Genomic DNA, 27,606 nt, shown 5'->3' on the forward strand with positions numbered 1-27,606 from the left:
CCCAAAACTGGAAAAAAACACATTTCATACAATGTGCAAACATAAAAGATATGCAAATTTGTAGCATAATGGTAAATAACAATGCAAGTCTGCCACTGTATTTATTATTTGTTTAATGGTAGTGGTGCATCCTTCCTGCTTTTTGTGTGGTGTAGTTCATTTACATAACTAAACAGAGATAGGGGCCAGGAGAAAGAAATGCTTGTTATTACTCCGACAGATCCACTTCTACAGTGCAGTCATCCAGTCTCATCTCTAGTATGGTCCTATTTCTTCTAATGTTTCAAAGAAATTAATATTGATGAAATTGCTGTCTCTTCTTGGGCAAACCTCACATTCTCAAAAGCTTGTTTTGAAGAACTTCAGGATTTTATGATTTGATATGATTTTGAATCCTGCCTCTGGTCTTTCCTCACTGTAACATGAGATTTATGATAGCTTTTTCTCAGCTCCTGTTTTTATTTTTAGTAATTGTAATTTATTAAAGCTATTTATTACTGTGTGTGGTTTCTGTGACACATTTTGTGTTACATATGTATGGAAAGTGCTATACAAAAGTATGATTGATTGAATTTTGGTAAAGGTCCCGTATTGTAAAAAGAGAGATTTCCATGTCTTATTTAAAGGGGCTATATAAATACTGTGAAACTTGAAAGTAGAAAAAAGTGCTCAATCCACAGAGAAACAGAACAAGGAGATCTATAAGAGAGCCTTTATGCCTAGTGCAATGAAGTTGATGAATAAACCACTAATCTGCACCTTTCTACAGAGAAAGCATATTGTGTACTGCATGTACTGTATGTTGTGTGTATGTTTGCATTGATGTAACAGGATGTTTTTATCTGTTTGGTGAGACCAAAGAGTATTTTCCACCCTTGGCTGGATAATAAAGTTGGATTCTATTCTATTTTATGCTATATGAATGCACACAGCCCGTATTGAGAAACTGCATGTGCCTTTAAATGAGAGGCCAGCACTTCTGTACAGTTATGTCACAACTATACTACATATAGGTAGAAAGTGCTGTTACAGTCATTCCCCGGCTGCAATGACGGTGCAGAGATGCAGAAGACCCAGAAACACTGACCAATCAGAGCAGGCTGGGCTTTTCCCAAAATACAAGTTTAAAAATATGCATATGGGACCTTTAATTGAGTTCTGTCTTTATGTGTATTTCATTTATTTTTTCATTTCTGTGCTATTTATGTTTTACATTTTCATAGTGTGTGTGTTTTGTATTTTCTCATACTGCCTGTACTGTCTCGTAATGTCATTGTGATTTTAATAAAGTTAGCGGACAGCAAACCAAAAAAATGAAAACATCTTTTACATTGACCTGGCCTGAATGCAGAGTTCCATGCTGCCTGCAGAGAACTGTATGCTGCTGCAGCAGGAACTGTGCGCGCCCCCGTGATGGTTATGCAGTTTTCAGCGGGCTTAACACCATTGCTCCCGTCCTCTGCGCAGGCGCCAAGACGGCATTTCCGGGTACGACATGTCATATAAATACGCTGATCTACTGCTCGACCGTCGTTAGAAAACACAAAGCCAATGATTCCCATATGTCCAGTGGTGTCCTTCACCTATGGTGAGTAGCGCTACAAAAACATGGCTAGGATTTCACAGCTGGACCGGTTGAAGTGACGTTAGAAGCAGTATTAAGATGGTGATGTTAATGGTAGTCCTTGGACCGCTAACTGTTAGCCGTGTGTGTTTGTGTGTCCTCCGCAGTGCCCAGCCGGCTCGGTGAAGATGCCAAAATGGCTACCGGCAATTACTTTGGATTCACCCACGGCGCTGCCGCCCAGTACAGGTAAGGGGGCGCCAAGTAACGGACCTATCGGTCACTACATGCTACATATTAACTTACACGTTAGCGGAGTGTGAGTGATGTGCAGATCAAGTGGCTGTGTGCTTCCCATTGTTAGAGCTGGGGGAGGGGAGGGGAGGGGGGGAGGGAGGGGTGGCCATCCCTCACTCTGCGGCTGCTCACACTGCGTTAAAACGTGAAACACACGCACGGAGCTGCGCTCATGGCCTCTGCGGAGATCCCAGGTTCTACAGATGGAGCCCAGTCTCACTAATCCGTCCCTATCAGTTTAGGGTTATCAGACGCCACTACGCAGCGGGCCAGATTATTCAAAGTAATCCATTATTGTGCACCACTGCCATTCCTTTGGCCAACGCAGTGTTGCCTGATAAACCTTACATTGCGGCAAAAGGTGAGCCACGTACGTTAAAAGGTTGACCGAAGACCCAGTGGTCTTTGAATGAACAAGGAGGCGTTTATTACAGTGTGACTGTATGTCACCACACTGGTTTTCAGATCGGGGGACCCCAGGACAAAATCTTATCAAATGGGGGTCCGTGGTCTAATTAGTTACTTTAGGGGTCGTTGACGTTGAAGAGTTTGGGAACCAGTGTGTCAGCCCATTATCAACCAGGGAAAGCCAGCCTGGGTTTAATAGGGATGATGATGATTGAGTATTCCTCATGATTATAGTTTACAGGTACATGTGATTAATTAGTGGTATGAGTGCTATGAATAGCCACAGCCTGCTAATGACTGCTTCTCTGGTGCTGTTGGAGAACACAATCTGTGAAACTTCTTCTCTGCTGATCTTCTCACATGTATCCAAATGCAAACTGTTGTTTCTACGTTTAAATGTCCAGTGTGTAACGTGTTTAGTTGTTCATTATCAAAATCTGTGTTGCCCGTTCACCAACTTGTCCTTTTTCATCAATATTTACCACCACCATCAATTCAAAGTATTCCTTTTGGCTTGAAATTTAACATTTGCATTTGTATGAACTAAATTCTTACACGTTGGACCTTTTTAACTGTGGGAGTGGAAATTGTCCACATATGTTGTCTGTTGTCTTGTTTGTTTTAGTCATGGATCTAAATGTAGATGACAGCATTCATGGCTTTTACATAGTACAGGACCGTTCACGCACCGTGATCCAGACTGGTGTGCCGAGGCTCAACGTTTACTGGTGCAGCATCGGGAGAAATTCAGGGTTCAGTGCTCACGGGTGACTGACCTTTTGATTGGTAGACAACCACTAACCACCTGAACCACAGACACCCATCTACTCGACCCTTAGTCTCGCAGTTCACACAGCATTCCTGGATGGGAGAAAAACGTGCTCTGGTTTATTGGCATTTCTTTAAACCAATCACAGGAGATACAGTACCTCTGCAAAATAGCCTAGATCTGAGGAGCAGTTAACCATAGTCGTCAGAAATTAGGGGTCTCCAACCTTTCTTCATCTGAGGGCTACTTTTTAAAAAAAAAAAAACTAAAGTGGCCAAGAGCTACTTGTATCACATCTCTTACATTTATTTACATAACACACATATGCTGAATGAAGCCATTTGTACACGAAATTGCTGAAAATATTCCCATCAGGGTCCAAGGAAACATTACCACTTTACAGTTCTATGGCCCGCAAAGTCCGCTACATTACTTTTAATGTTGTGGTACTTTTTGTCAACCTATTGGCGAGCTACTGGAAACCTGCTACTTGTTGAGACCCCTGTCCTAAATCCACCAGAGTTTAGAATGGCAACACAAAGAAAGAGGAAGGTGTTTAACATCCGGCCGAAAATGAGGGCCATTCAGCGGAACCTCTGGCGGCACCTGAAAAATTCCCGTAAAAATTAAACGTTGATTATATACTACTTGAGGTTCTGGTATTTATTAGCTGTAACTTGCCTCTGGTGATGGTTTTGGGGGTGTGAATGCCATATTGACGGTTTTGCAAAGTGACAGAAATTGTCAGACGCAGCCCACCCAACTTCAGTGGTGAAAAGGTGTGGGAGGAGGGTTTTTAGGGCTGTGACAATCGTCACATTTCAGTTGACAATTTATTGTCCTACAAAAATTGTGACTAATGATTTGATTGTCTTGTAATGTTAACTGAAAGCGACTCGTGAGCTTCCCAAAGATTCCCACCCTGAGGGGATTTGTATTTCAGTGTTTCCCGCAGAATTGGATTCTATTTATGGTGGTAGCTGACGGGGGAGGGCCGGACCTTCAGCTGGCTACTATAGCAACTCCAATTTAGCGCAAACCCCAGCGCAGGGGTCTGATCCCAGACCACCCCGATTCATAGAGAATATTTAACCTGGGACAACACAGAACCATTTACTACCAGAAGACCACTTTACTGTTAATTTGTCCTCCGCTCCGATCGCCAACAGCTGTCTGCTGTGAGCACATCCACCGTCTCTCCCTTGGTCATTAATGTTCTGTATTGCAGAGTGGAAGCCTGAGATGCCCTGCTCATGTATTCTACCTCCTAACTAGTGTTGAGGTGATGCTAACAGCATGTGAAATGGGACCCTAAATTGTTATTTTAAAACCACTGCCACAATGAGTGATGCCAACAAGTTGTGGCTGGCCAGCTAACCTTTTGACTTTTTTTCTTTTTGTGTTGTCCTACCAGTCAGCAGCCGACTGCCGGGGTAGCGTACACACACCCCACCACAGTGGCCAGTTACACGGTTCATCAAGCACCTGTGGCGGCACACACGGTGGCGGCAGCCTACGCTCCCACTGCAGCCACGGTTGCTGTAGCTCGGCCTGCGCCCGTCTCAGTAGCGGCTGCTACTGCTGCAGCTTATGGAGGATACCAGCCAACCCACGCGGCCACGGACTACGGCTACCCTCAGCGCCAGCCGGAGGTCCCTCCACCCCCACCGCCTGTCACCTCTCAGAACTACCAGGTACAAAACTACCAGGTACACAAAGTTTTCTTTTTTCCTTTCATGTTGTTACATCTTTTTGTCATTTTGATTCTTGGTAGTCTCACTGGGCAGGGTGATTATACCAGCCGTTGGCGGCGTCATTTTAACAGTGTACACAGATTCAGTGACCGCTAAGTCCTGTGACCTGTTTTTGACTTTTTCTTTTAGTCTTAGTATATTTATTACCCAGCGAACGAATATTCCAATATTTAGGTCCAGCCCTAGTTATTATAGAATTCTAAATAAAGTCATGGCTGGATATAAGATTTTTAAATGATTGGCCTGAGAGGCCGTGTGTGACTAGCCCCACCCTCGAGATTTAACCCTTTGGTGCCCACCAGCCGCAGAATATTGTTATAACTGGGGTATTAAAAAAATCTAGAAAAATAAATACTGTCTCTAAGCTAAACACCTGAGCTAAATCTGTTACATAGCACAAGGGTCTGAATAATGATGTCAATGTGATATTTCATTTTTTTTCTCTTTGTAATACTGTACATTTGCAAGAAGTCGTAAAATTCTGATTCAGCTTTTTCATTATGGGGTATGAAGTGTAGATTGATGAGGGGGGAAATTAATTTCAATGGTTTAAGCATAAGGCTGCAACATGTGACTAAAATGTGAAATAAGTGAATTGTGAAGGGGTCTAAATACATTGTTAAAGGAACACGCCAACTTATTGGGAATTTATCTTATTCACCGTAACCCCCAGAGTTAGACAAGTCGATACATACCCTTCTCATCTCGGTGCGTGCTGTAATGCTGTCTGACGGCTCCAGCGGCATCAGACCAGCACAGAACATGCAGGTAACTGGTTCCAGTAATCCTACTGCTCCCAATAAGTGACAAAATAACGCCAACATGTTCCTATTTACATGTTGTGATTTGTAGAGTCACAGCGTGTACAAAAAACAACGTAACATGAGACACAGCCATCTTCTAACCGTAAACAAACCGGGAACTATATTCTCAGGCGGAAGAATATAGTACTTGGGCGGAGTGATATGCTCGCATCAAGCCTGTCTGAGAATATAGTTCCCGGTTTGTTTACTGTTAGAAGATGGCTATGTCTCATGTTACGTTGTTTTTTTCTACACGCTGACTCTACAAATTACAACATGTAAATAAGGCATGTTGGAGTTATTTTGTCACTTTTGTCACAATTGGGAGCAGTAGGCAAGTTGGAACCAGTTACCTGCAGGATCTGTGCTGGGCTAAGCTAATGCTGGAACCGTCAGACAGCGTTACAGCACGCACCGAGATGAGAAGGGTATGTATCGACTTGTCTTACTCTGGGGGTTATGGTGAATAAGTTAAATTCCCAATAAGTCGGCGTGTTCCTTTTTAATGAATTGCATATTACAGTATGTTGAATTGTGTTATTGGTGTGCATCTGTGCAAGGTAGTTGTTGCAGCTGTGCTCCATGCTCCCAATTTGTCTCACTAAAAGTAACTTTCCTGCAAACACACAAAAGTAGTGACTTTGGGGTTTGCTGTCTTTGACATGTGGACAGGGAGAGCCAGGATTTGAACCGCCAACCCTGTAATTGTGTTCTACGATTTTCCTCTGCAGGACTCCTACTCCTATGTCCGGTCCACAGCTCCTGCTGTGGCGTATGACACTAAGCAGTACTACCAACAGCCTACTGCTACTGCGGCGGTCGCTGCTGCACAGTCACAACCCAGCGTGGCAGATTCCTACTACCAAACAGGTAGACATTCACTTTATTCACTTATGCCCCCTTTAAAACAACATATGCACATATGACATGGCTTACTAATCACATGTTGGAGCCCTAACACATGACACTGGTTTGGAGCCGAGTTGGAACCAATCCTATGAGACGGGGCGTTACCCTGCTTCTCATCATTAGCGGAGATTCCAGTCTGTAGTATACTTTACTGATAAACTACAGCATTGCCCTTTTAATAATATTGAATAACTGACTGCTGTTTCTGCTGCTGGCATCTTGCTGTGTGCAGCATGACACATGGCCAATACTAGCTGACATGAAAGATCAATTAAAACAAATTCTTTTAGACCTCTCCATTTTTCTCTTATAGATGGGTTGGATGTGGCCAAGGTGATTGGTTTTATTTCATGTTAGCAACCTCTGCTTCTTCTCGGTTTACTGGAGGATTGCAGCCATGTGTAGCCTATAGCGCCAACTTCTGAACAAACGACGCTGTAGCCCAGTTTATTTGCTCCCAACCAGTTGAAAACATGCCTAATTCACTTTTTTCTTTTGCTAATTTGGAAAGTTTGCTTAACATTTGCTTGAATAGAACCACAGTTAATGAAAGCTCCTCCAATGTGTTTGCCATGTGAGCTGTACATCCAGGGGCTAACCTGATTGGCATGGTCTAGCTAATGGATGGTTCAGGTGGACTTTAACTTATGCTCCCCATGTGCCAAGACATAAACGTAGTTAGCAAGTTAATTCAACATTATGCTATACAATACCAAAAATGAATTTGTGCTTTCCAGCCCCCAAACCAGGATATAGCCAGGGGGTGACCTCATACACCCAGAGCCAGCAGACTCGACAGGTGACTGTGATAAAGCCAGCTGCTCCCAGTCCAGCCTCGTCCACCTTCTCCATCTACCCAGTGACCTCCACTGTCCAGCCAGCCGCTGCGTCTGTGGTCCCTTCCTACTCCCAAAGCCCAACATACAGCACCAATGCTGTCACCTACTCCGGTAAGCTTTCAATGTGCCTTTTTAAAGAGTATCGTAAAGCCATTGAAATTGGTAATCCATTCACTTTAGCCACAAGGCCTCTCGTGCGTGCGTGCGTGCCTGTGATACTGGCCACTCCTTTAAAGCAGGTATGAAATGTACCTCTTAGTTTAGCATGCTAACATTTTGTTAATTAGCTCTAAACACAGTTTACAGAATGTCATGGAGATCTATTGTCCAAAATGTGTATGAACCCAAATGTGGAACAATCTAAAATGTAATTTATTGTCCATCCATCCATCCATCTTCGTCCGCTTATCCGGTGTCGGGTCGCGGGGGGAGCAGCTCCAGCAGGGGACCCCAAACTTCCCTTTCCCGAGCAACATTAACCAGCTCCGACTGGGGGATCCCGAGGCGTTCCCAGGCCAGGTTGGAGATATAATCCCTCCACCTAGTCCTGGGTCTTCCCCGAGGCCTCCTCCCAGCTGGACGTGCCTGGAACACCTCCCTAGGGAGGCGCCCAGGGGGCATCCTTACCAGATGCCCGAACCACCTCAACTGGCTCCTTTCGACGCAAAGGAGCAGCGGCTCTACTCCGAGCTCCTCACGGATGACTGAGCTTCTCACCCTATCTCTAAGGGAGACGCCAGCCACCCTCCTGAGGAAACCCATTTCAGCCGCTTGTACCCTGGATCTCGTTCTTTCGGTCATGACCCAGCCTTCATGACCATAGGTGAGGGTAGGAACGAAAACTGACCGGTGATCGAGAGCTTTGCCTTCTGGCTAAGCTCTCTTTTCGTCACAACGGTGCGATAGATTGAATGCAATACCGCACCCGCTGCGCCGATTCTCCGACCAATCTCCCGCTCCATTGTCCCCTCACTCGCGAACACAACCCCAAGGTACTTGAACTCCTTCACTTGGGGTAAGGACTCATTCCCTACCTGGAGAAGGCATTCCATCGGTTTCCTGCTGAGAACCATGGCCTCAGATTTAGAGGTGCTGATCCTCATCCCAACCGCTTCACACTCGGTTGCGAACCGATCCAGTGAGTGCTGAAGGTCGCAGGCCGATGATGCCATCAGGACCACATCATCAGCAAAGAGCAGGGATGAGATCACCAGCCCACCAAACTGCAACCCCTCCCCACCCCGACTACGCCTCGATATCCTGTCCATAAATACTACAAACAGGATTGGTGACAAAGCGCAGCCCTGGCGGAGGCCAACCCTCACCTGAAACGAGTCCGACTTACTACCGAGAACCCGGACACAGCTCTCGCTTTGGTTGTACAGAGATTGGATGGCCCTGAGAAGAGACCCCCTCACCCCATACTCCCGCAGCACCTCCCACAGTATCTCCCGGGGGACCCGGTCATACGCCTTCTCCAAATCCACAAAACACATGTAGACCGGTTGGGCATACTCCCAGGCTCCCTCCAGGATCCTTGCGAGTGAAGAGCTGGTCCGTTGTTCCACGACCAGGACGGAATCCGCATTCTTCCTCCTCAACCCGAGGTTCGACTATTGGCCGAACCCTCCTTTCCAGCACCTTGGAGTAGACTTTACCAGGGAGGCTGAGAAGTGCGATACCCCTATAATTGGCACACACCCCTCTGGTCCCCCTTTTTAAAAAGGGGACCACCACCCCAGTCTGCCACTCCTTTGGCACCGTCCCCAGACTTCCACGCAATGTTGAAAAGGCGTGTCAACCAGGACAGCCCCTCCACACCCAGAGCCTTGAGCATTTCTGGACGGATCTCATCAATCCCCGGGGCTTTGCCACTGTGTAGTTGTTTGACTACATCAGTGACTTCCGCCTGGGAAATCGACGACAATCCCCCATTATCCTCCAGCTCTGCCTCTAACATAGAAGGCGTATTAGTCGGATTCAGGAGTTCCTCAAAGTGCTCCTTCCACCGCCCTATTACCTCCTCAGTTGAGGTCAACAGTGTCCCATCCTTACTGTACACAGCTTGGATGGTTCCCCGCTTCCCCCTCCTGAGGTGGCGAACAGTTTTCCAGAACCACTTTGGTGCCGACCGAAAGTCCTTCTCCAAACTTCTCCCACACCCGCTGCTTTGCCTCTTTCACGGCAGAGGCTGCAGCCCTTCGGGCCCTTCGGTACCCTGCAACTGCCTCCGGAGTCCTCCGGGATAACATATCCCGGAAAGACTCCTTCTTCAGTCGGACGGCTTCCCTGACCACCGGTGTCCACCACGGTGTTCGTGGGTTACCGCCCCTTGAGGCACCTAAGACCCTAAGACCACAGCTCCTCGCTTCAGCAATGGAAACTTTGAACATTGTCCACTCGGGTTCAATGCCCCCAGCCTCCACAGGGATGCACGAAAAGCTCCGCCGGAGGTGTGAGTTGAAAGTCTGTTGGACAGGGGCCTCCTCCAGACGTTCCCAATTTACCCGCACTACACGTTTGGGCTTACCAGGTCTGTCCAGAGTCTTCCCCCACCCTCTGACCCAACTCACCACCAGATGGTGATCGGTTGACAGCTCTACCCCTCTCTTCACCCGAGTGTCCAAAACATACGGCCTCAGATCAGATGAAACGATTATGAAATCGATCATTGACCTTCGGCCTAGGGTGCTCTGGTACCAGGTACACTTATGAGCATCCCTATGTTCGAACATGGGGTTCGTTCTAGACAATCCATGACTAGCACAGAAGTCCAACAACAAACAACCACTCTGGTTTAGATCAGGGAGGCCGTTCCTCCCAATCACGCCTCTCCGGGTGTCTCCATCATTGCCTACGTGCGCGTTGAAGTCCCCCAGCAGAACAATGGAGTCCCCCACTGGAGCCCCATGCAGGACTCCAGTCAAGGTCTCCAAGAAGGCCGAATACTCCGAACTCCTGTTTGGTGCATATGCACAAACAACAGTCAGAGTTTTCCGCCCCACAACCCGCAGGCGTAGGGAGGCGACCCTCTCGTCCACCGGGGTAAACTCCAACACAGCGGCGCTCAGCCGGGGTTTGTGAGTATCCCCACACCCGCCCGGGCGCCTCACACCCTGGGCAACTCCGGAGAAGAAAAGAGTCCAACCCCTATCCAGGAGTATGGTTCCAGAACCAAGACTGTGCGTAGAGGTAAGCCCCACCAGATCTAACCGTAGCGCTCCACCTCCCGCACCAGTTCCGGCTCCTTCCCCACAGAGAGGTGACGTTCCACGCCCCCAGAGCCAGCGCCTGCTGCCCGGGTCTGGTCCGTCGAGGCCCCTGACCTTCACTGCCACCCATGTGGCATCGCACCCGACCCCAACGGTTCCTCCCACAGGTGGTGGGCCCATGGGATGGAGAGGGAGTTGCCACGTAGCTTGTTCGGGCTGTGCCCGGCCGGGCTCCGTGGCAAACCCGCCACTGGCCGCCGCCGACGAGCCCACCGTCTGGGCCTGGCTCCAGACGGGGCCCCGGGCTTCCTCCGGCAGGGTCACTCCATCTCTGCTTAGCTTTTTCATTGGGGTTTTTGAACCATTCTTTGTCTGGCCCTTCACCTGAGACCACTTTGCCTTGGGAGACCCTACCAGGAGCACAAAGCTCCAGACAACACAGCCCTCAGGTTCACAGAGACGCACAAACCTCTCCACCACGATAAGGTGATGGTTCACGGAGAGGCGGTAATTTATTGTGAAATTAAATATGTTCCAGCCCTGCTGCAGCGGCTTTAGGGATGACCGTGTGGGTCAGTTGATCCTCCATTATGTTCCAAAATGAAATGTCTTATCTTACCTTATTAACTTATCTTAACTATTTGATGCCGTGAAATTGGGTCCAGCCGTTATGTTCCCACAGCATAAATTGTAAAACCAGTGATCTCCCGGACCATTTATCTTCATCCAATACTTTGGTTTATGACCAAATACAAGTAGCATTCCCATCAGCCTAAGCTGCTCTTGGTGTTTTAGTTTTATCCAGTGTTTGCATGTTAAGGTGCACATGGTTAAAATATTGCACATAAACTTTGGCTTTGCTTTTTCACGGAGACGGAGTAGGTTTTTAAGTTGGCCTTGGTTTCTCCTTTTCCAGGAACCTCGTACTCTGGTTATGAGGCAGCAGTTTACTCTGCGGCCTCAAACTACTACCAACAGCAGCAGCAGCAGCAGCAGAAGCAGGCAGTGGCAGCTGTAGCAGCAACGGCAGCATGGACGGGGAACACTTTCACCAAGAAACCCCCCTTCCAGAACAAGCAGCTTCGGCCCAAGCAACCGCCCAAGCCCCCTCAGATCCACTACTGCGACGTCTGTAAGATCAGCTGTGCCGGCCCGCAGGTGAGTTTATATTTAGCCCACAATAACCGTTTTTGTCATGTGTGCTAATAAGCATTAAGCACATGCACATATGCAGTAAGATATGTGTGTCAATATAAAACTCCTCCTGTTTTTACCGTCTGCTGAGTGTGCTCCTAGTATTGCGTAACCCCAAAGGACTCCACAGAGCCATGCACATGACTCACGGCTCTGTCTTTTTTCCAAACATTGAATGCATTAGACTTACAAGGAGCATCTGGAAGGCCAGAAGCACAAGAAGAAGGAAGCGGCACTGAAGGTTTCCCAGAGCAGTAGCAGCAGCAGCGGTGGTGGAGGGGTGTTGGCCCGCAATGCTCAGAACCAGCTCCGCTGTGAACTTTGCGATGTCTCCTGCACTGGGGCCGACGCCTATGCTGCCCATATTCGTGGAGCGAAACACCAGAAGGTATGAATATCAGTGGGACATCACAGATCTACCCAGAATCAGTCAGAGGCAGGCTGAAGGTGGTGTTAACGGACGAGACAGCCCTCTGGCGCAGCTCCAGCTCTCTTTGGATTTAGGAGAAAATTGTGATACTGAGTTGTTGTAACTTTTATGTCCATGCTAGTGGTGCTAAATCATTAATTCCTATGTGTTACCAAAATGTATTCGATTGCAAAACATGAAATCCCATAACATACATACATCCATTCATCCATTATCTAAACCTTCTTGTCCTGTGCAGCGATGTGTAACCCTAACCGGCTGTTCACATTCACACCTGCTGACAGCTAAAAGTTGTCAACTAAATTAACTTGCATGTATTTAGTCTCTAAAGACTAATGTCTAAAGGTACTCTAAGCGATGTTGGGTGACGTCACTTCTTCGTTCAAAAGTTGTTTTTGTTGGCGTTTGTGGACCCTGGGCTGTCTACAGAGACTGTTTTTTTTGTTTTTTAACAGTGTGTTCAGGGGACAGGCAGCTCGTGGAAAGTGAGAGGTTTGCCGTTTGTGACCAAAAAATGTTGTAGCCTAAAAAAAAAAAACGTCCCATCGCTTAGAGCACCTTTTTAAAGGGGTGATAGAATGATTATATAGGGTATTTTGTACCGTTCCTTAAGGTCTCCTAATGGGGTATGTAACATTGGTTGGGCTGAAAATTGCCCGAATGCTATTTTATTAGGCCCTTAACTACTCTGAATATGGCTCTATTTGGAACAAGAGCTTTTCTTCCAAATATGGTATGCTCATGAATATTTAGAATGAGCTGTGCACTGATTTGGTTTGAGGAAACCACATAGAAACATATGGGAGACTCGACAGCAGGTCTCATATTTCAGACACTGCAAAGTTATACATTGTTTGTCAGGCTATTTCGTTATTAAATTCACTTCTGAGACTTTTTTAAGCGAGAAATCAACTATATAAAGCTCAAATGTGGGCCGTTTTACGAAAATTTGGCAAGACTGTGTTCAGCTGCCGGTGCTGCCTGTGTTGCTGCCTTGCCGCCTGGCCTGCCTTCCTTCACAGACCCCGGGCTGCTATGAGGTAGATTGAGCTCCGTCAGCCTGGCAGCCCGCGGCACTTCATACCCGCGCAAAGTCACCGTTTTGTGGGTTAATGGACTACCAAACGCCGCTGCCTGGACAGAGCTCCAGGGCCTGCAGCTCCCCTCTTCCTGCTAAATGGCCCGTGTGTGAGAGTGAGAGCGCGGTCAGCGAGCTTGTTACACCAGCAATCTCTTACCACAGGTTACCCACATGTCACGCCACTTATACAACATCTACCTAAATGTCTTATAAAGCTAACAACTGTGTCCAATTTCAAGTTAATGAATATTTGTGAATTTCAGAGGAATTCTAAGAGGAGGCTAGCTAGTTCTCATTGATAGAGCTAGCTAGCTACATCCAGCCGCAGGCTCTATCAATGAGACTCACGGACAAGCGGCGTTTATTTCACCGATCGTTTGTTTAAGTAACTCAACACATTATAATTACACACATTATAAGATAAACTGGAACCTGTGGTAAGAGATTGCTGGCGTAACAAGCTCGCTGACCGCGCTCTCACTCACACACACCTGGCATTAGGAAGAGGGGGAACTGCAGGCCCTGGAGCTCTGTCAGTGCACTGGCATTTGGTAGTCTATTAGCCCAGAAAAGGGTGACTTTGCGCAGGTATGAAGTGCCGCGTGCTGCCAGCCGTAACGGCGCTCAATCGAGCTCACAGCAGGCCGAGGTCTGTGAAGGAAGGCAGGCCAGGCGGCGAGGCAACAACCCAGGCAGCACCGGCCGCTGAACTCCGACACACAGTCGGACAAAACCGAACTGTCGTTATTCAACTGACTCGGTTTTGCATTCTATCACCCCTTTAAGATCACTCCACAGAGAATGAGATAAAACCGACCGTAATCGGTCAACACCTAGTACATGCCACCAAACCTTTTGAAGTCTTACATAAATGAAATAGTGATGCCTGTGTATCAGTAGTCTACGGTGTGCCAGTGTGTTAACCTTCAGACCTTCTGAAACTACTCTGAACTTTCTTCTGCAGGTTGTGAAGCTTCATACCAAACTTGGTAAGCCCATTCCCTCCACTGAGCCCAGCATGGTCACTCAGACATCTGCCTCCACCACGGCAGCTCCCAGCAAGACCACCACCGCTTCCCTGAGCAGCTCCAGCAGCACCAGCTCTCTGTGTGTGGCGGCCTCCTCCTCCTCCGCTGCCACCAGCTCCACCCCCCCCTACCTGAAACCTGTCAACATAGTCAGCAGTGGTGTGGTGGGTTCCAAGAACACTTTAGCCAACAGCTTCTCTGCTGCCACCCCTGCCTCAGCTGGGAAGAAAGTCAACGCCCCCAAGATCAATTTTGTTGGTACGTAAGCCCCCGTTGAGGATGTAGCACGTCTTGGGGCGTTTTCACACCTGTAGTTTGTTTGTTTTGGTCTGAATCTGTTGATGGGTTTGTAATCTTGAAGAGGTTTCCCTTTGGTTTGACACCTGGAAAAATCCAAGCGTACCAAAATACTTTATTAGAAATCCTGCAAGAACGCTCACTCCACTTATTGGTCGGATGTGTGTGGGGCAGGAGCAAGAAAGTAAATTATTCTTTTCATGAAATTATTGAAATATTTGAACAAATAGTTTTGCAAAAGTATAAACCTTATTGTTTGAAATTAGCCTGGGTAAACCCTAACAAACTTCTGGCAAATTTGAGATTTGCTCTGCAAGTCAGTCTGGCGAAGAGCCCATTCAAACCCCATTTCCAGTGTGTCCAAAATCAAGGCACCAATCACAACCGTTGAGGTGGGCTTTACGAGACGACGATAGCGCAGTGACGGCGAGCAGCTTTTTGTTTACATTCAACATGACTGCTACCGAAGGGCAGCGTCACCCAGATTGTTGGTCTGATTGGTTGAAGGACTATCCAATGCGCCCAGAGGCATTTGAGCGGCGTCCATTGGTGACGGCCCTTTTGGAAATGAGCTGTCAATGAACCTTTCCCACTATAACGACTAGCCACGCTGAGGCGGTACTAAAATCTGCAATGGAAAGCGGACGCACAGTGCGTCGAGGCAAGTGGAGCAGGTACCACGTAATGGAAAAACGCCAATAGTGAGCTGCAGGTGATGCACTCTCAGGCCGTGTGACTATTATTCTGTTGAGGAAAAAAAAAAAAATCCTTTTTAATCAATCCTAAAAATGAGTTAGCTGCTCTATTACTATCTGCTGGTTATCATGGTTATCATCTCTGTGGTCAACCATGTTAACCGCAGAGAGAATTCCTCCTCATAGAGCCACCGTACCAACTTTGTCACATTGTCTTTGTGTGGAATTATTTGGACAAAGATTTAGCAGTAGCACTGTAAATGGTGTATTATTTAAAATTGTACTTTCTTGTATGCAGGTGGAAATAAATTACAGACCACAGCGAAGGTGGATGAGGCCAAAGTGGAGGCCTCTAAGCCTGCAACGCCCTCTTCAGCTACTCATGATCCCAAGACCGACGTTTCAGATTCTCTGTCCACATCCGCCTTGGCCGCTCTGCAGAGCGACGTCCAGCCTGTCGGTCATGACTATGTGGAGGAAGTGAGTTGTGACAGACCAATTAATTGGGCTAGAGCCAGCCTACACTTACTGAGCAGAAATGCATTTAAATCTTGAATGTAACGCGTGCATCTCTTTCTAGGTCCGCAACGATGAAGGCAAAGTCATCCGCTTCCATTGCAAGCTGTGTGAATGTAGTTTCAATGATCCAAACGCAAAGGAAATGCATCTCAAAGGTCGTAGGCATCGCTTGCAGTACAAGGTTTGTAATGTGGACATTGCATTTGATTTTAATACACGCTGGTTTATTCATCAGGCGTCTCACAGCAGGTTCTGAACATCGTCTGTATCGTGTCTGGGTCAAGATGCATTTGTTCCAGTAGAACAAATAATAGTATGTAGGCACATACACATCTGATCTAAAGGCATATTTGCTGATGAGAAGAAAAGAGAAGCGTATGTATACTGCCAGTGCTGAGACAGAAATCTACCCTGCTGTAATGTCATGTTTGTTTGGTAAAAACTTGGTGCTTTATCTTATTCTCCAAAGAGCAGTGGTCCTTGTTGAGAGCAAGTGTAAGAAGCACCGTGCTCTGCTCTGAGGTGGCAGTCCAAGTCAAACTTTCTGCCAAATGTCTAGGGATGACTGGGATGCTTGATACATATATTATGCCTGTGATATGTTTAAACCATCACTTCTCCTTTTATTAATGATTACCCTTGAGATCTGGCAGCAATTCACTGTACATCAGAATGGAGTTTTCTTCTTATTTCTGTATTACACTCATGAAAAAGCTTTTTACGCGTTTTTTTTTTTTTTTTTTTTTTTTTTTGTAGAAAAAGGTGAACCCGGATCTGCAGGTGGAGGTCAAGCCCAGCATCCGAGCCAGAAAGATTCAGGAAGAGAAGATGAGAAAGCAGATGCAGAAAGAAGAATACTGGAGAAGAAGAGAAGAGGAGGAGCGCTGGAGAATGGAGATGCGGTATGGTTATGGTCGTTAATAGTTGTTGAGGAGACGTACAGTATATAAGTAATTATGTATCCACACCATCAGGTATGCCTTGAAGGGAAGATGGTTATCAATGTCTGTTTCTAGAAGGATTAAGAGCAACCTCTGGGCAGTATTTATGTACAGATGGGTGGCATAAGTGCTGGTTAATGACTGCAGATAGGTCCATAGAAGGCATGAGGCATCCCTGAATGGTTTACCAATGATTGATTTGAATTCTCCACCACCATCAGGGCACCTGGTTAGCTCCCCTGGTAGAGCATGCGCCCCATGTACAGAGGCTGTCCTTCGTCGCAGCGGCCACAGGTTCAACTCTGACCTGCGGCCCTTTGCCGCATGTCATTCCCCCTCTCTCTCCCCTGTCATGCCTAAACTTTCCTATCAAATAAAGCACTAAAATGCCCAAAAACTAATAATCATAAAAATAAAATTCACCAACAAAACACCAAGTGTTAATGCAAAAGGTAGCTCGACTTGCTTTAGATTCTTGAAGATGTTTCGCCTGTCATCCAAAAGACTTCTTAGCTCTGAATTACTGGTGGGGAGTCCCACGTTACGTTCAAAGTCCAGTTACCTTTGACTTAGCAATAGAAGAGATCCCATGACCTAGATGACTGAGAGGCTAGCATTTGGAAACAACTTAGTGAGGCACTTGATGTCGTTTCCTTGTTAGTGTCAACCATCTGTACACCTTTTTTACAAACCGTTTTAAACTGTGTGATAGAGACGAGCTGTGGTTTAATATTTCCAGGCGTTATGAAGAAGACATGTATTGGAGACGTATGGAGGAGGAGCAGCACCACTGGGATGACCGACGGCGTATGCCAGATGGAGGGTATCCACAGGGCCCTCCTGGCCCTCCGGGTCTCCTTGGAGTCCGACCTGGCATGCCTGGCCTGCAGCCTCAGGGTCCTGTGGTGAGGCTTCATGATTTTGTCTCAGTATATTGCAAGATGGTGACACTGCACATTTCACTTGAGACCCCTGGTGACGCTCCAAACGATGACTTTTTTTGAACCGGTTTGGAACCTTTGTGTCTCTCAGCCCCCGCGTCGGCCCGATTCTTCAGATGACCGCTACGTCATGACCAAGCATGCAGCCATCTACCCCTCAGAAGATGAGCTCCAGTCCATCCAGAAGATTGTGTCCATCACAGAACGGGCCCTCAAACTGGTCTCGGACATAATCACAGACCAGGACAAGGCCAAGGAGGAGGACAAAGAGGAGAAAGAGCCCTCTAAAGACAGGTGGGATTTACATTTTAGATTGTCTACTCAATGCAATAACGTAGTAGTTTTTACATAATCCTGCTGACAAACTTCAAACAGAGGTGAAAACACGAGCTCTTTTGCGGGGGTAATAAGAATATCAGAATAAGGTCCAGTTTTGCAAAGCTGTCCCTGCCTCATGCCTGCAGAGCTCGGTACCAGAACCAACCCATTGCCCCCAGAACTGTAAAAACATGTTCAGTTATGTGGAGTTTGCATTCAGCATTAATTCAAAATCCAACTTTCCATGCCTGTAAGATATGGTGTTAGATTTAACAACAAATTCTGTTCTGTTCTAACTTCTGTTAGCAGCAGGTATTTGTGTTGCATCTGCAGCAGAATCCCCATGGTTATCAGGGTCTGAAAGAAAGTAATTAATTTAATTAATTAACACTCACCAGTCTCCAGATGCGGGTACATTTTCCGTTTCCGGCGAGTAAATCTCAGAGGGCTTAGGCTAATTCATTGGCTAGTAAGTGGCGATTTTTGGCAACCAGCCTTCCAAACGAAAGCACAATGAAGTCAAATTTGAATCGATCATTAACCGTTGACCAACGAGCAGGAAACCTTTTCCTCACTCCGTGTCCGCAGGCTTGTACCGGTGTTGATGTTTTGTGCATTGTCGGACACATGCAGCCACTTTCCTGAAACCGCTTTCAGGACCGGCACCGGTCCACAGCAGCCCGCGGCGTGTATGTCCGAGCCCGTCTCCACCGCTTCCACCTGCAGGTTGTCAGCTGTGTGCCTGCCTGGTTTACTCTCGGACCGCCGATTTACCTCGCCAGTCCTCATCGATAGATTCATGTGTCACGCAGCTCTCCACAAGCAGGGAAAAAAAAGCAGAGCTTAAACCCAACTTTCTGGTTCAAAGTTAGGACTAGCAAGTTAATTAGCAGTTAAGAAATATTGTATGGCCGATGTACATTTTTATCAACCAAAAGACGTTTTTAAAACTTTATATTTATTATTTGTTTAACTGATATTAGCCTAATCAGTCAAAAATCCTATTGTCTGTTCATGGTTAAACGGTTAATCATTAACATCCCTACCAGCAGGACTTGCAACCCCATTCATAAAGTTTTGTTATGTAAAAAAACTGCAATTTTATATTATTCTTATTAATATTTTGGCCGGTAAAGAATATGCTTGGCCGGTTGATTTGTCGCGCGCCGCTGAAAAAAGAGCCGTGCGCGACCTCTGCTCAAGCGCCATAAATCAGACGCGCCGGCCGGATAGTGCATCATTTTGACGTCGCGATGTTGTGCGCCACCTTGGATGCATGCACAACCAGATGTTCGAATAGTTCGAATATTCTGTTTTTTTTTTTCTTTTTTTTTTTTTTTTTTTTTTTCAAGAGGGAATATTCGAACGTCATTTTTGAGCAATTTTGACATCCCTACGTGGTCTCTGTCTTCCCTCTGGTCAGCTTTTCTGAAGATTCCAGGATTATACATAAGATAATTTGGAGCACAGCTGTCTACTTTTTAAGCAATAATCCCTCACTGCATTTTGAGATACACGTGGCCAGACCATTTTACTATTGTTTTCCCACAGTATATTTTTCATTCATATTTGACCTCAATGTTACATTATGTAGACTGGATCATACAATAATTTGGATAAGAGTAGCTAACTGCAGAAGTGAGAGCGCGCTCAGCCCTGTTTCACCTTTCCTCCAAACCCACCAATGAGTGCTTTTCAATTTGGCTGTCTAATTCTTAATTATTTTGACAATTCTGTATTTGGATCTTTCTCCTCTAAGAATGAGTCCATTATAACTGTTGCTTGTGTGCGTGTGCAGAGCACTGAAGGGCGTGATGCGGGTTGGCGTCCTGGCCAAAGGCTTGCTGCTCCGCGGGGACAAGAACGTCAACCTGGTCCTGCTCTGCTCGGAGAAGCCCACCAAGAGCCTCCTTAGCCGCATCGTGGAGCACCTCCCCAAACAACTAACAGTACTATCTTTACAAATATCACCACAATCCCTTTCTGCAGTGGCCACTTTAATAGATACCTTCCTCGCGCTTTCCTAGTCATTTGTTACCCTGATCTGTCGGTTTTAAAGCCACCCATTTGGCTGTGTACAAGTTGGTTATCAGAAAATCCAGGAACGAAAAGTTGAATCTTTGTAGCCAAATCTGATTTCAACTGAAAAAATGTGATTAGACTACAGCCCTAGTATGGTGAATAGGGTTTTTAGAACATTGGTAAGAAACAAAGATTCAGGAACTTTGAGGGACTCCAGTATTACATTGTTTTATACACATATAAAAACGAGAAACATAGATTACATTATAAGATAACTTATTTGCATCCCCACCACATTACCCAGTTGTATAAACCTGACATCACACCCATTTTGTTCCAACAGTAATTGAATTTGATGTAACAAAGCCTTTGCAGTCCACATGTACTAACAACTGTAGCTATGAAAGTGGCCACTGAGTAGGATAGATGACATATTCTAGGTATTCCCCCTATCTGGGAAATAATTGTCGACTAGTTGGATGTACAATGGACTTTGAAATAATGTTAGTGCATTTGCATCTGCAACGTTTCTTCCAGATTGTAACACCAGAAAAATATGAGGTCAGTGGATCTATCCAGGAAGCAGCGATCATTCTGACTTCCTGTGCCGAGCCAAAGATGGAAGTGACGATCACACTGACTTCACCTGTCATCAGGGAGGAAAATGGCCGGGATGGAGGTTGGGCAACCATCACAGCCTTTCCCATTGCACCTCCTTTTTTGTCTTTCTGCTATCTGTCTATGAAATCAGGTTCAATATGTTTGACACCCTGAAGAGCGCTGTCCTGCTGGCACTCCACAAAACATGTTTTGTGGGGGCTTTAAATCCGATCATCCTGGCAACTTGCTCTTTATGTAGGATTCATTTGAATTTCCGAAATGAATGGAAGCAAGCTCATCACATTTAACTTTAGATGTGATCTCTTTTCTTCAGGGGTTGCTGTGCACAGTCAATGGCCTGCACACATTTCAGTTTTAATACCACCTTTGACTGAATTTCTTTTCAGTGAAACATTAGAATTAGATAATCTGCTTTTACTGACCTAAGGTGGGAGCCAATGAGAGACCCCCAACATAGTTGTTTTCTCTGTATGTGGGGCAGATCACTTCTAGTATAAAATGAAAACAAGATTGAAAGAGGCAAGTGCCAGCAGTATTGCTCTTAGGCTTTTTGCTCTTACCTCTCAAATGCTATCTTTATCCTTCAAACAAAGCATGACCAGTGTTTGCATTGTGTTAAGTCTAGTTAATCCCAGGTGAGATTCTGTTTTGTTTCCTGTGTTCCAGGGGATTCTGTTTCTATTTCATTGTAAGCTATAATCAATGGGAGACATGCATTACAGTATCTTTTCTCCAAATTTCCTTTGAGATGAGACAAAAAAAGGACAATTCCTGCAGACGATGACCAAATAGACAACTCGAGTTTTAATTTGGAATTAATTGTGCAAAGATGTTTGGATTTTGCAACCCTTTCTCAAATCAAGATTTGGCAGAGGAAATTGGATGTTACTTTCCCACAGGAAACAAATCTTCCTTTTTGTGTACTGGCCAACAACAGTTCACCATGCTGAGGTCCCCTGTTCTGAAGTGCTCCCCTGAGTTGATCTTCACACACACATAGGACTCAAAAATGAAAGCCTTTGGCAAGTTTTTGTCGTTTTGACTTTGCTGACAATGGAAAGATTAGGACAAATAATTTGAAGATGGACCAGTTTCTCTTTTGAATTAATTGACAATGGAAAGATGAACCATATAGTTTTGAAATCCAATTGTTCCAAATGATTCTTAGGGGAGTATTGTTAGACGTTGAGGTACAGAAGGCTATGACAGGAATCTTTGTTTGGACCGGAGTGCAGCCTTTGGTATACAGTGATTGTTGGGGTCTTATTCCAACCTACTGATGTTAGGTATGCATGCAGTGATATCCTAACCCTTTTGTTTGCTGGTAGTTCATGTTTTTTTCTCTTCTTCAGCACCCATTGCTTCCTCCTTTTTTATATTTGTAGTAATATTTCCAAGTCCAGCACAAAGAAACTACAAATTTCCTAGTACACTGTCTCCCATCAGAGGTTTAGTAGAGCCCAACAGCTTCGGAAGGATTTTTGACCAAGGTTTTCTCACATCCCAAAAACATTGCCACACCTACTATTGCCATGCCTCTTTTTTATCAGGTCAGTCCCTATTAGCAGCCATTTGCCCTTTCTTTATCTCTACACGGAGTTCATTCTAACAGTCATTAGCCACGGAGTCTCTCCTCTGTCCCAGTGCGTGAGCAAAGCAAATCTACTCAAATAGAACTTTCCCATGGAGGAAGGCTTTCCAACCCAATCACCTGATGAAAACGATATTGGCTTCAAAACCTTTATGAGCCTAGACCCAAGTGATTTAGTTATTGGTGCTTTCCAAACGCATCAGTGTTGAGTCCGTAAATTCCAAACCCCTTTTTACAGAATATAATGACTGAACCGCTCTATCTGTCCACTTACTTTGACAATGTGTTGGTTTGTGTAGTCAGATTTGTTACAATTATTACAAAATAAGCAACCGATTTGTAGGTTGTCATGGAAACAGACATTGGTATGTGTGGCAATGTGTTTGTTCTTTGCCAGCCTCGCTGACCTGGTCAAACACCCATTCCTCATCACCATTTTGACACTTCAAATCCATTTTTAGATGTAACCTCGGGTATGGTGAAAGACCCAGCGGACGTCTTGGACAGGCAAAAATGCCTTGACGCTCTGGCTGCTCTGCGCCACGCTAAGTGGTTCCAGGTTCGGAACATCATTTTACTTTCTTATTGTAGCCTTATGAGATGCATTCTTTATTTGTTTATTCCTTTTGTTTTTACACATTTGGTTTCATTTTATAGTAATGAGGAAAACTATTACTATTTGAAGCAACAACAAAAAATATTCAAGGATGCCACATATTACAAAAAAGATTTGGTTAATGGCCGTGTGTATTGGTTATAAAGTTCATTTGAAGCTCTCGTATGAAACGAATAACTAGCAAAGAACTGGCATCCTTGTATTCCCTTTTCAATTCAAGTACTGCATTATAGCTCCATGTGATTCCATAAGGCTGCACAATAACTTGCACAAAGGTGTGCCATCAAGAAGTGCTTTCATGTTCAACGTTTGTATCGTTTTGATTCTCTCTATATATATATATATATATATATTTAGAATAGGGATTGAGAGAAAAAGGAATATCTGAGTAGTTTCCTGTGATTCTGCTATGTGAGCAAAAGCACAGGCAAAGTAAAGCAGATTTCCTGTGCTCTGTCAGTCCCTATACTCTCCTCTCAGGTGGACTCTTGTACTTTAAGTACCTGTTTGTGAGATACCTGGATAAACCGGGGGGTCAGGGTTTAGAAGATGACAAGTTCTCATTTCTTGTGCATCTTGCAAACTTTGAACTCCTTTACTAACTGTGAGGTACAAGACTACTGGGAATGGCAGCTGATTGCAAGCTCTTCTGGCTCATACACACCTCAAACCATACTCAAGCTTCCATTATGCACAGTAGTGTTTGGACCTCTATGACAGAACTGATTCACTTGTTTGGTCCATCTCTTGTCACTCTTGTCACTCCGTAAACCTAACTTTATTGCATCAAAAGGCTAGAGCCAATGGACTTCAGTCCTGTGTGATCATCATCCGAATCCTGCGAGACCTGTGTCAGAGAGTTCCTACGTGGTCCACCTTCCCCGGATGGGTGAGTATGCTGTTGAACCGGGCCTCTAAGTGCTAGGTGACGTTGGGCTGTCCCTCTTTGATCTACTGTTCTTCTGTATAATGTACGAGATTAATAGTGTAAGGTAATGTTTACAGGATAGGAGAGAAGCAACGGAGGTTTGTGTGTTTTAATATATTTCTCTGAGCAGTATAAACAATGTCAATGAAACCCAAATGAGCACTTAGTATCTCGACACACATGATTTATGTTTTATGTTACAAGGTAGACAATCCTTATTCATCATTGACGCGAGACGTTGTTCTAGCGTTATGCACAACCATGCTATAGTTAGCCAAGCAAACTTAGAATTTACACAAATAGGCTGAATTACCTGTCGAAAAGAAAGCAGGCAACTTTGGTGTCCCTTTTTAAAATCTTTGCTCCTTATGAGCTCTTTCCATCTTGGAAAAGCCACTCCAATATTAACTTTGGTCTTGTTGCTTTGCCTGTTGCGTTGTCGTTTTTTTAAAAATTCTTTTTAACCACCTGACTCCGTTACATGTCCTAGAGAATAGGCGTAATCTTCTCCCCCCCCCTCCCTGGCATTCGTCATGGTGCCACTGAGTGTAAAAGTGTGAAAGGTGGAGGTATGTCCCTCTTTGGCTAATGTATTTTAAAGATGGACAGCTGTCATTCTAGCAAGTCGCTCGTATGTATTCTGAATGATTCTGAATGTCAGATTCTACGCGTACGACAATACTTTGATTAGTTGGTGGACGTAATTACACATGAATGGGCACAGATTTGTGAGAGAACTGTTTATTTTTTATTTTTTGTGTGCTAAGAATCAACTAAAATAATTACACAATGGAGCTTTAAAATTGGAACCAAACCACATTTGGAGTTGGTTTGAAATGTGATTCCAATGTGATTTTTACAGATGTGTCTCAGTCCGGCCGCTCAAATTGGATTCCAAAGTGTTATGCGCCTGTACTTATGCAGATAATATTACACAGATAAAGTTCAAAAACTCTGAGGCTCTGTAGCGGAGCCCATTTGCACAGCAACCTGTCGGCGTGATTGCAGGGCTAAATGAAGGACCTCTGCTGTTGGTGATGTCTGGACACACATCTGATCGGATTAGGGCTGCAACAAACGATTACTTTCATAGTCGATTAATCTGTTGATTGTTTTCTCGATTAATCGATTAGTTGTTTGGTCTCTAAAATGTCAGAAAATGGTGAAAAATGTAGATCAGTGTTTCCCAAAGCCCAAGATGACATCCTCAAATGTCTTTTGTCCACAACTCAATGATATTCAGTTAACTAAAAAATACTCCCATTTAACAAGCTGGAATCAAAGAATTTTTACTTTTTTGTCTTAAAAAATTACTCGGACCGACTAATCGGTTATCAAAATAGTTGATTAATTTAAGAGTTGACAACTAATCGATTAATCAATTAATCTTTGCAGTTCTAGCACTTGGTAATAACAATAGTAGTGCAGGCAGTCTGTGAAAGATTAGATTTGAGAAACCAGTCAGATTAGCCTGCAGTCTGCACGTAGCTTGGAGTGGTTTGCAGCAGAAACCTTTGCTAACCAGTTACAATGACTATGTATATTATATAATCCATGTGTATTCCATCTTTCAAACAGTCTGTTGTATGCAGGCAGAGATTGTGTTTCAGCGTCTAAGCAGTCTTCACCGTCCTTTGTGTTCAGGCCATGGAGCTGCTGGTAGAGAAGGCCATCAGTAGCGCCTCGGCCCCCCTCAGCCCGGGGGATGCCCTGAGACGTGTCTTTGAATGCATTTCCTCTGGGATCTTACTCCCTGGTGAGATGGTTTCTTTATTTTCCTCTGCATGGATTGTTGTTTTACTCACTGGGCTCTTTTACCGTCCTGTAGACCAAACTGAAGCAGCTTTCTCTTTCTTCTTGGACCAAACATGAGGCGGCTGAGAAGGGGGACAGTCTTTTATTTATTTAATTTTTTTACATCGTCGGGTTCTCATTTTTCCAATTATATATAAAAATAATTTGCATCTGCCCTGTGCTTCAGATAGAAAATGAGGCCAGTAGTTTTCCCGTGATCTTGCTGCCAGAGAAACTGAGCCGAACCTGCGTCACTTACTGCGGTTTTATTTCTTCAACAGGTGGGCCAGGATTGGTAGATCCCTGTGAGAAGAAGCTGGTGGATACCCTCACAACGATGGGCGAGCAGCACAGAGAGGAAATTACCTCCAGTGCCCAGGTACAAACTCTGATTATTCTACATTCATGTAGTGTCAGAAATGAGCCGTTTCTATAGGACGATTGACGCGGTTTAGAAGACAATCTGAAAGGTGAAACATTGAGGAGGGATTCAGACAACCGAGCAGGGATGGGCGATATGGCCTAAAATCCATATTGCGATGTACATTGCAGCCTTGCTTAAATGCATTAGAGCGCACACACACACACACACACACACACCTGTATGTTCAGTGGGGAAGTACGACATCTGCAAACACCGGCTGCCAAGAGTAGTCTGTTATCTAGTGACTGGTCAGACTGGTGAAAGGCTCCGTGGTACAGTAGTCTGTTATCTAGTGACTGGTCAGACTGGTGAAAGGCTCCGTGGTACAGTAGTCTGTTATCTAGTGACTGGTCAGACTGGTGAAAGGCTCCGTGGTACAGTAGTCTGTTATCTAGTGACTGGTCAGACTGGTGAAAGGCTCCGTGGTACAGCTCGACCACCGCTCCGTTGTAGCGGCTTAAATCCAAACCAAGTCCAGATAATTGATGTTGCACCGGTCTGTTTCACCAGCTCCTCAGTTTCGTTTTCAGCCATGTTTACTCAAGATGACTCGTTGTGGCTCTAAATTTCGCGGGTAGATTGCATCATCAACATGCATTATCACGATATAATTAAAATCTCTATCGTAGGCCAATTTTGTATCATTTATATTGCATATCGTTTATATCGCCCATCCCTACAACAGAGCAGGCTTTTTAGGGTTTAGATTTGAATGAATCAGGCCGACTATGTTCCTCACCAGCAGATGTCAGGCTTCACACAGAGTTTTGGGTATTTGTGAGCTCATGGCATAAATATGAGAGGTTTTTCTTATGGCTTGTTTTGAAATGTCCTTCCTGTCTCTACAGTTTGCTCTAAGGCTTCTGGCCTTCCGTCAGATCCATAAGGTTTTGGGTATGGACCCTCTGCCGCAGATGAACCCTCGCTTCAATGTCCGCAACAGCCGCAAGCGTCGCCGTGACAACAGTGATGGGACGGACAGCTTAGAGGGCGAAGGCAAAAAGGACAAGAAAGATTATGATAGTTTCTAAGCAAGCTTCTCAATCTAACCTCCATACACCGATGTACTCACGTGTTGTATGCGCTGTTCCCTCAGTGTTGCTGTTCTCTTTCCTTTGTAACCACAGCCTCACTCTGCTCTCTATCACACAAACAGAAAGCCAGTCTGTGTACTGTTTTAGTTGTAGAGTTCTTAAAGTCCTCTCTGTGCTAGATAACGCTGTTTTTACCTGATGTGTTGAGGCCAGTGACTCCTTAGGAGATCATAGGATCACAAACATGACGTCATATCTGTATAGCTGCATTCAGAGTTGGACTGTTGTAAAGCTTTCATTTGGCCAACTAAATTTCAAGTTTTTCTTTTGAATATGAATAACCGCATAATGCAAGTGATGTTTGATGCTGTGGTCTTGTTATGTCTCACTGCTCAGCTACACTAAAGAGAAAAGATGCACAAAGATTCAGAAGAACTTTAACTGTGGATAGATCTTTGTTAGTAGTGAAGTTGTCTGCCCTAATCTTGGTTTTTATATATATATATATATATATATATATATATATATATATATATATATATATATATATATAAATAAATTTCTTTAAATGGATAAA

At 45.0% G+C, this 27,606-nt stretch overlaps 1 protein-coding gene across 3 annotated transcripts; it reads left to right on the top strand.

Moving 5' to 3' along the window:
* The first annotated feature begins 1,453 nt into the window (after nt 1-1,453).
* Nucleotides 1,454-27,515, top strand: zfr (zinc finger RNA binding protein). 3 transcript variants are annotated; one of them, XM_028578321.1, is made up of 20 exons: nt 1,455-1,588; nt 1,732-1,813; nt 4,453-4,747; nt 6,327-6,465; nt 7,242-7,454; nt 11,472-11,713; nt 11,934-12,137; nt 14,225-14,546; nt 15,579-15,760; nt 15,861-15,980; nt 16,556-16,701; nt 17,480-17,645; nt 17,773-17,975; nt 19,798-19,948; nt 20,559-20,700; nt 22,695-22,792; nt 23,643-23,738; nt 25,422-25,533; nt 25,853-25,950; nt 26,844-27,515. In XM_028578321.1, the coding sequence occupies exons 1-20, from the start codon at nt 1,552-1,554 to the stop codon at nt 27,024-27,026; spliced, it is 3,231 nt and encodes a 1,076-aa protein (XP_028434122.1). In that variant the 5' UTR covers nt 1,455-1,551; the 3' UTR covers nt 27,027-27,515. The 3 variants fall into 3 exon arrangements, with proteins under 3 accessions (XP_028434124.1, XP_028434122.1, XP_028434123.1); XM_028578322.1 differs by having other exon boundaries at nt 4,453-4,732; XM_028578323.1 differs by lacking the exons at nt 22,695-22,792; nt 25,422-25,533; nt 25,853-25,950; nt 26,844-27,515 and having other exon boundaries at nt 1,454-1,588; nt 23,643-23,725.
* Nucleotides 27,516-27,606: the final 91 nt, after the last annotated feature.

The sequence above is a fragment of the Perca flavescens genome, chromosome 5, assembly GCF_004354835.1.
Source record: "Perca flavescens isolate YP-PL-M2 chromosome 5, PFLA_1.0, whole genome shotgun sequence".
In the NCBI taxonomy this organism is placed as follows: Eukaryota; Metazoa; Chordata; class Actinopteri; order Perciformes; family Percidae; genus Perca; species Perca flavescens.

Bases quoted from the DNA above. Each gene is read 5' to 3' on its own strand.
- zfr (XM_028578321.1), top strand. From the start codon at position 1,552: ATGATTCCCATATGTCCAGTGGTGTCCTTCACCTATG. The intron at 4,748-6,326 runs GTACACAAAGTT...TTTCCTCTGCAG, and splicing joins ACCAGGTACAAAACTACCAG to GACTCCTACTCCTATGTCCG. The intron at 19,949-20,558 runs GTACTATCTTTA...CGTTTCTTCCAG, and splicing joins ACCTCCCCAAACAACTAACA to ATTGTAACACCAGAAAAATA.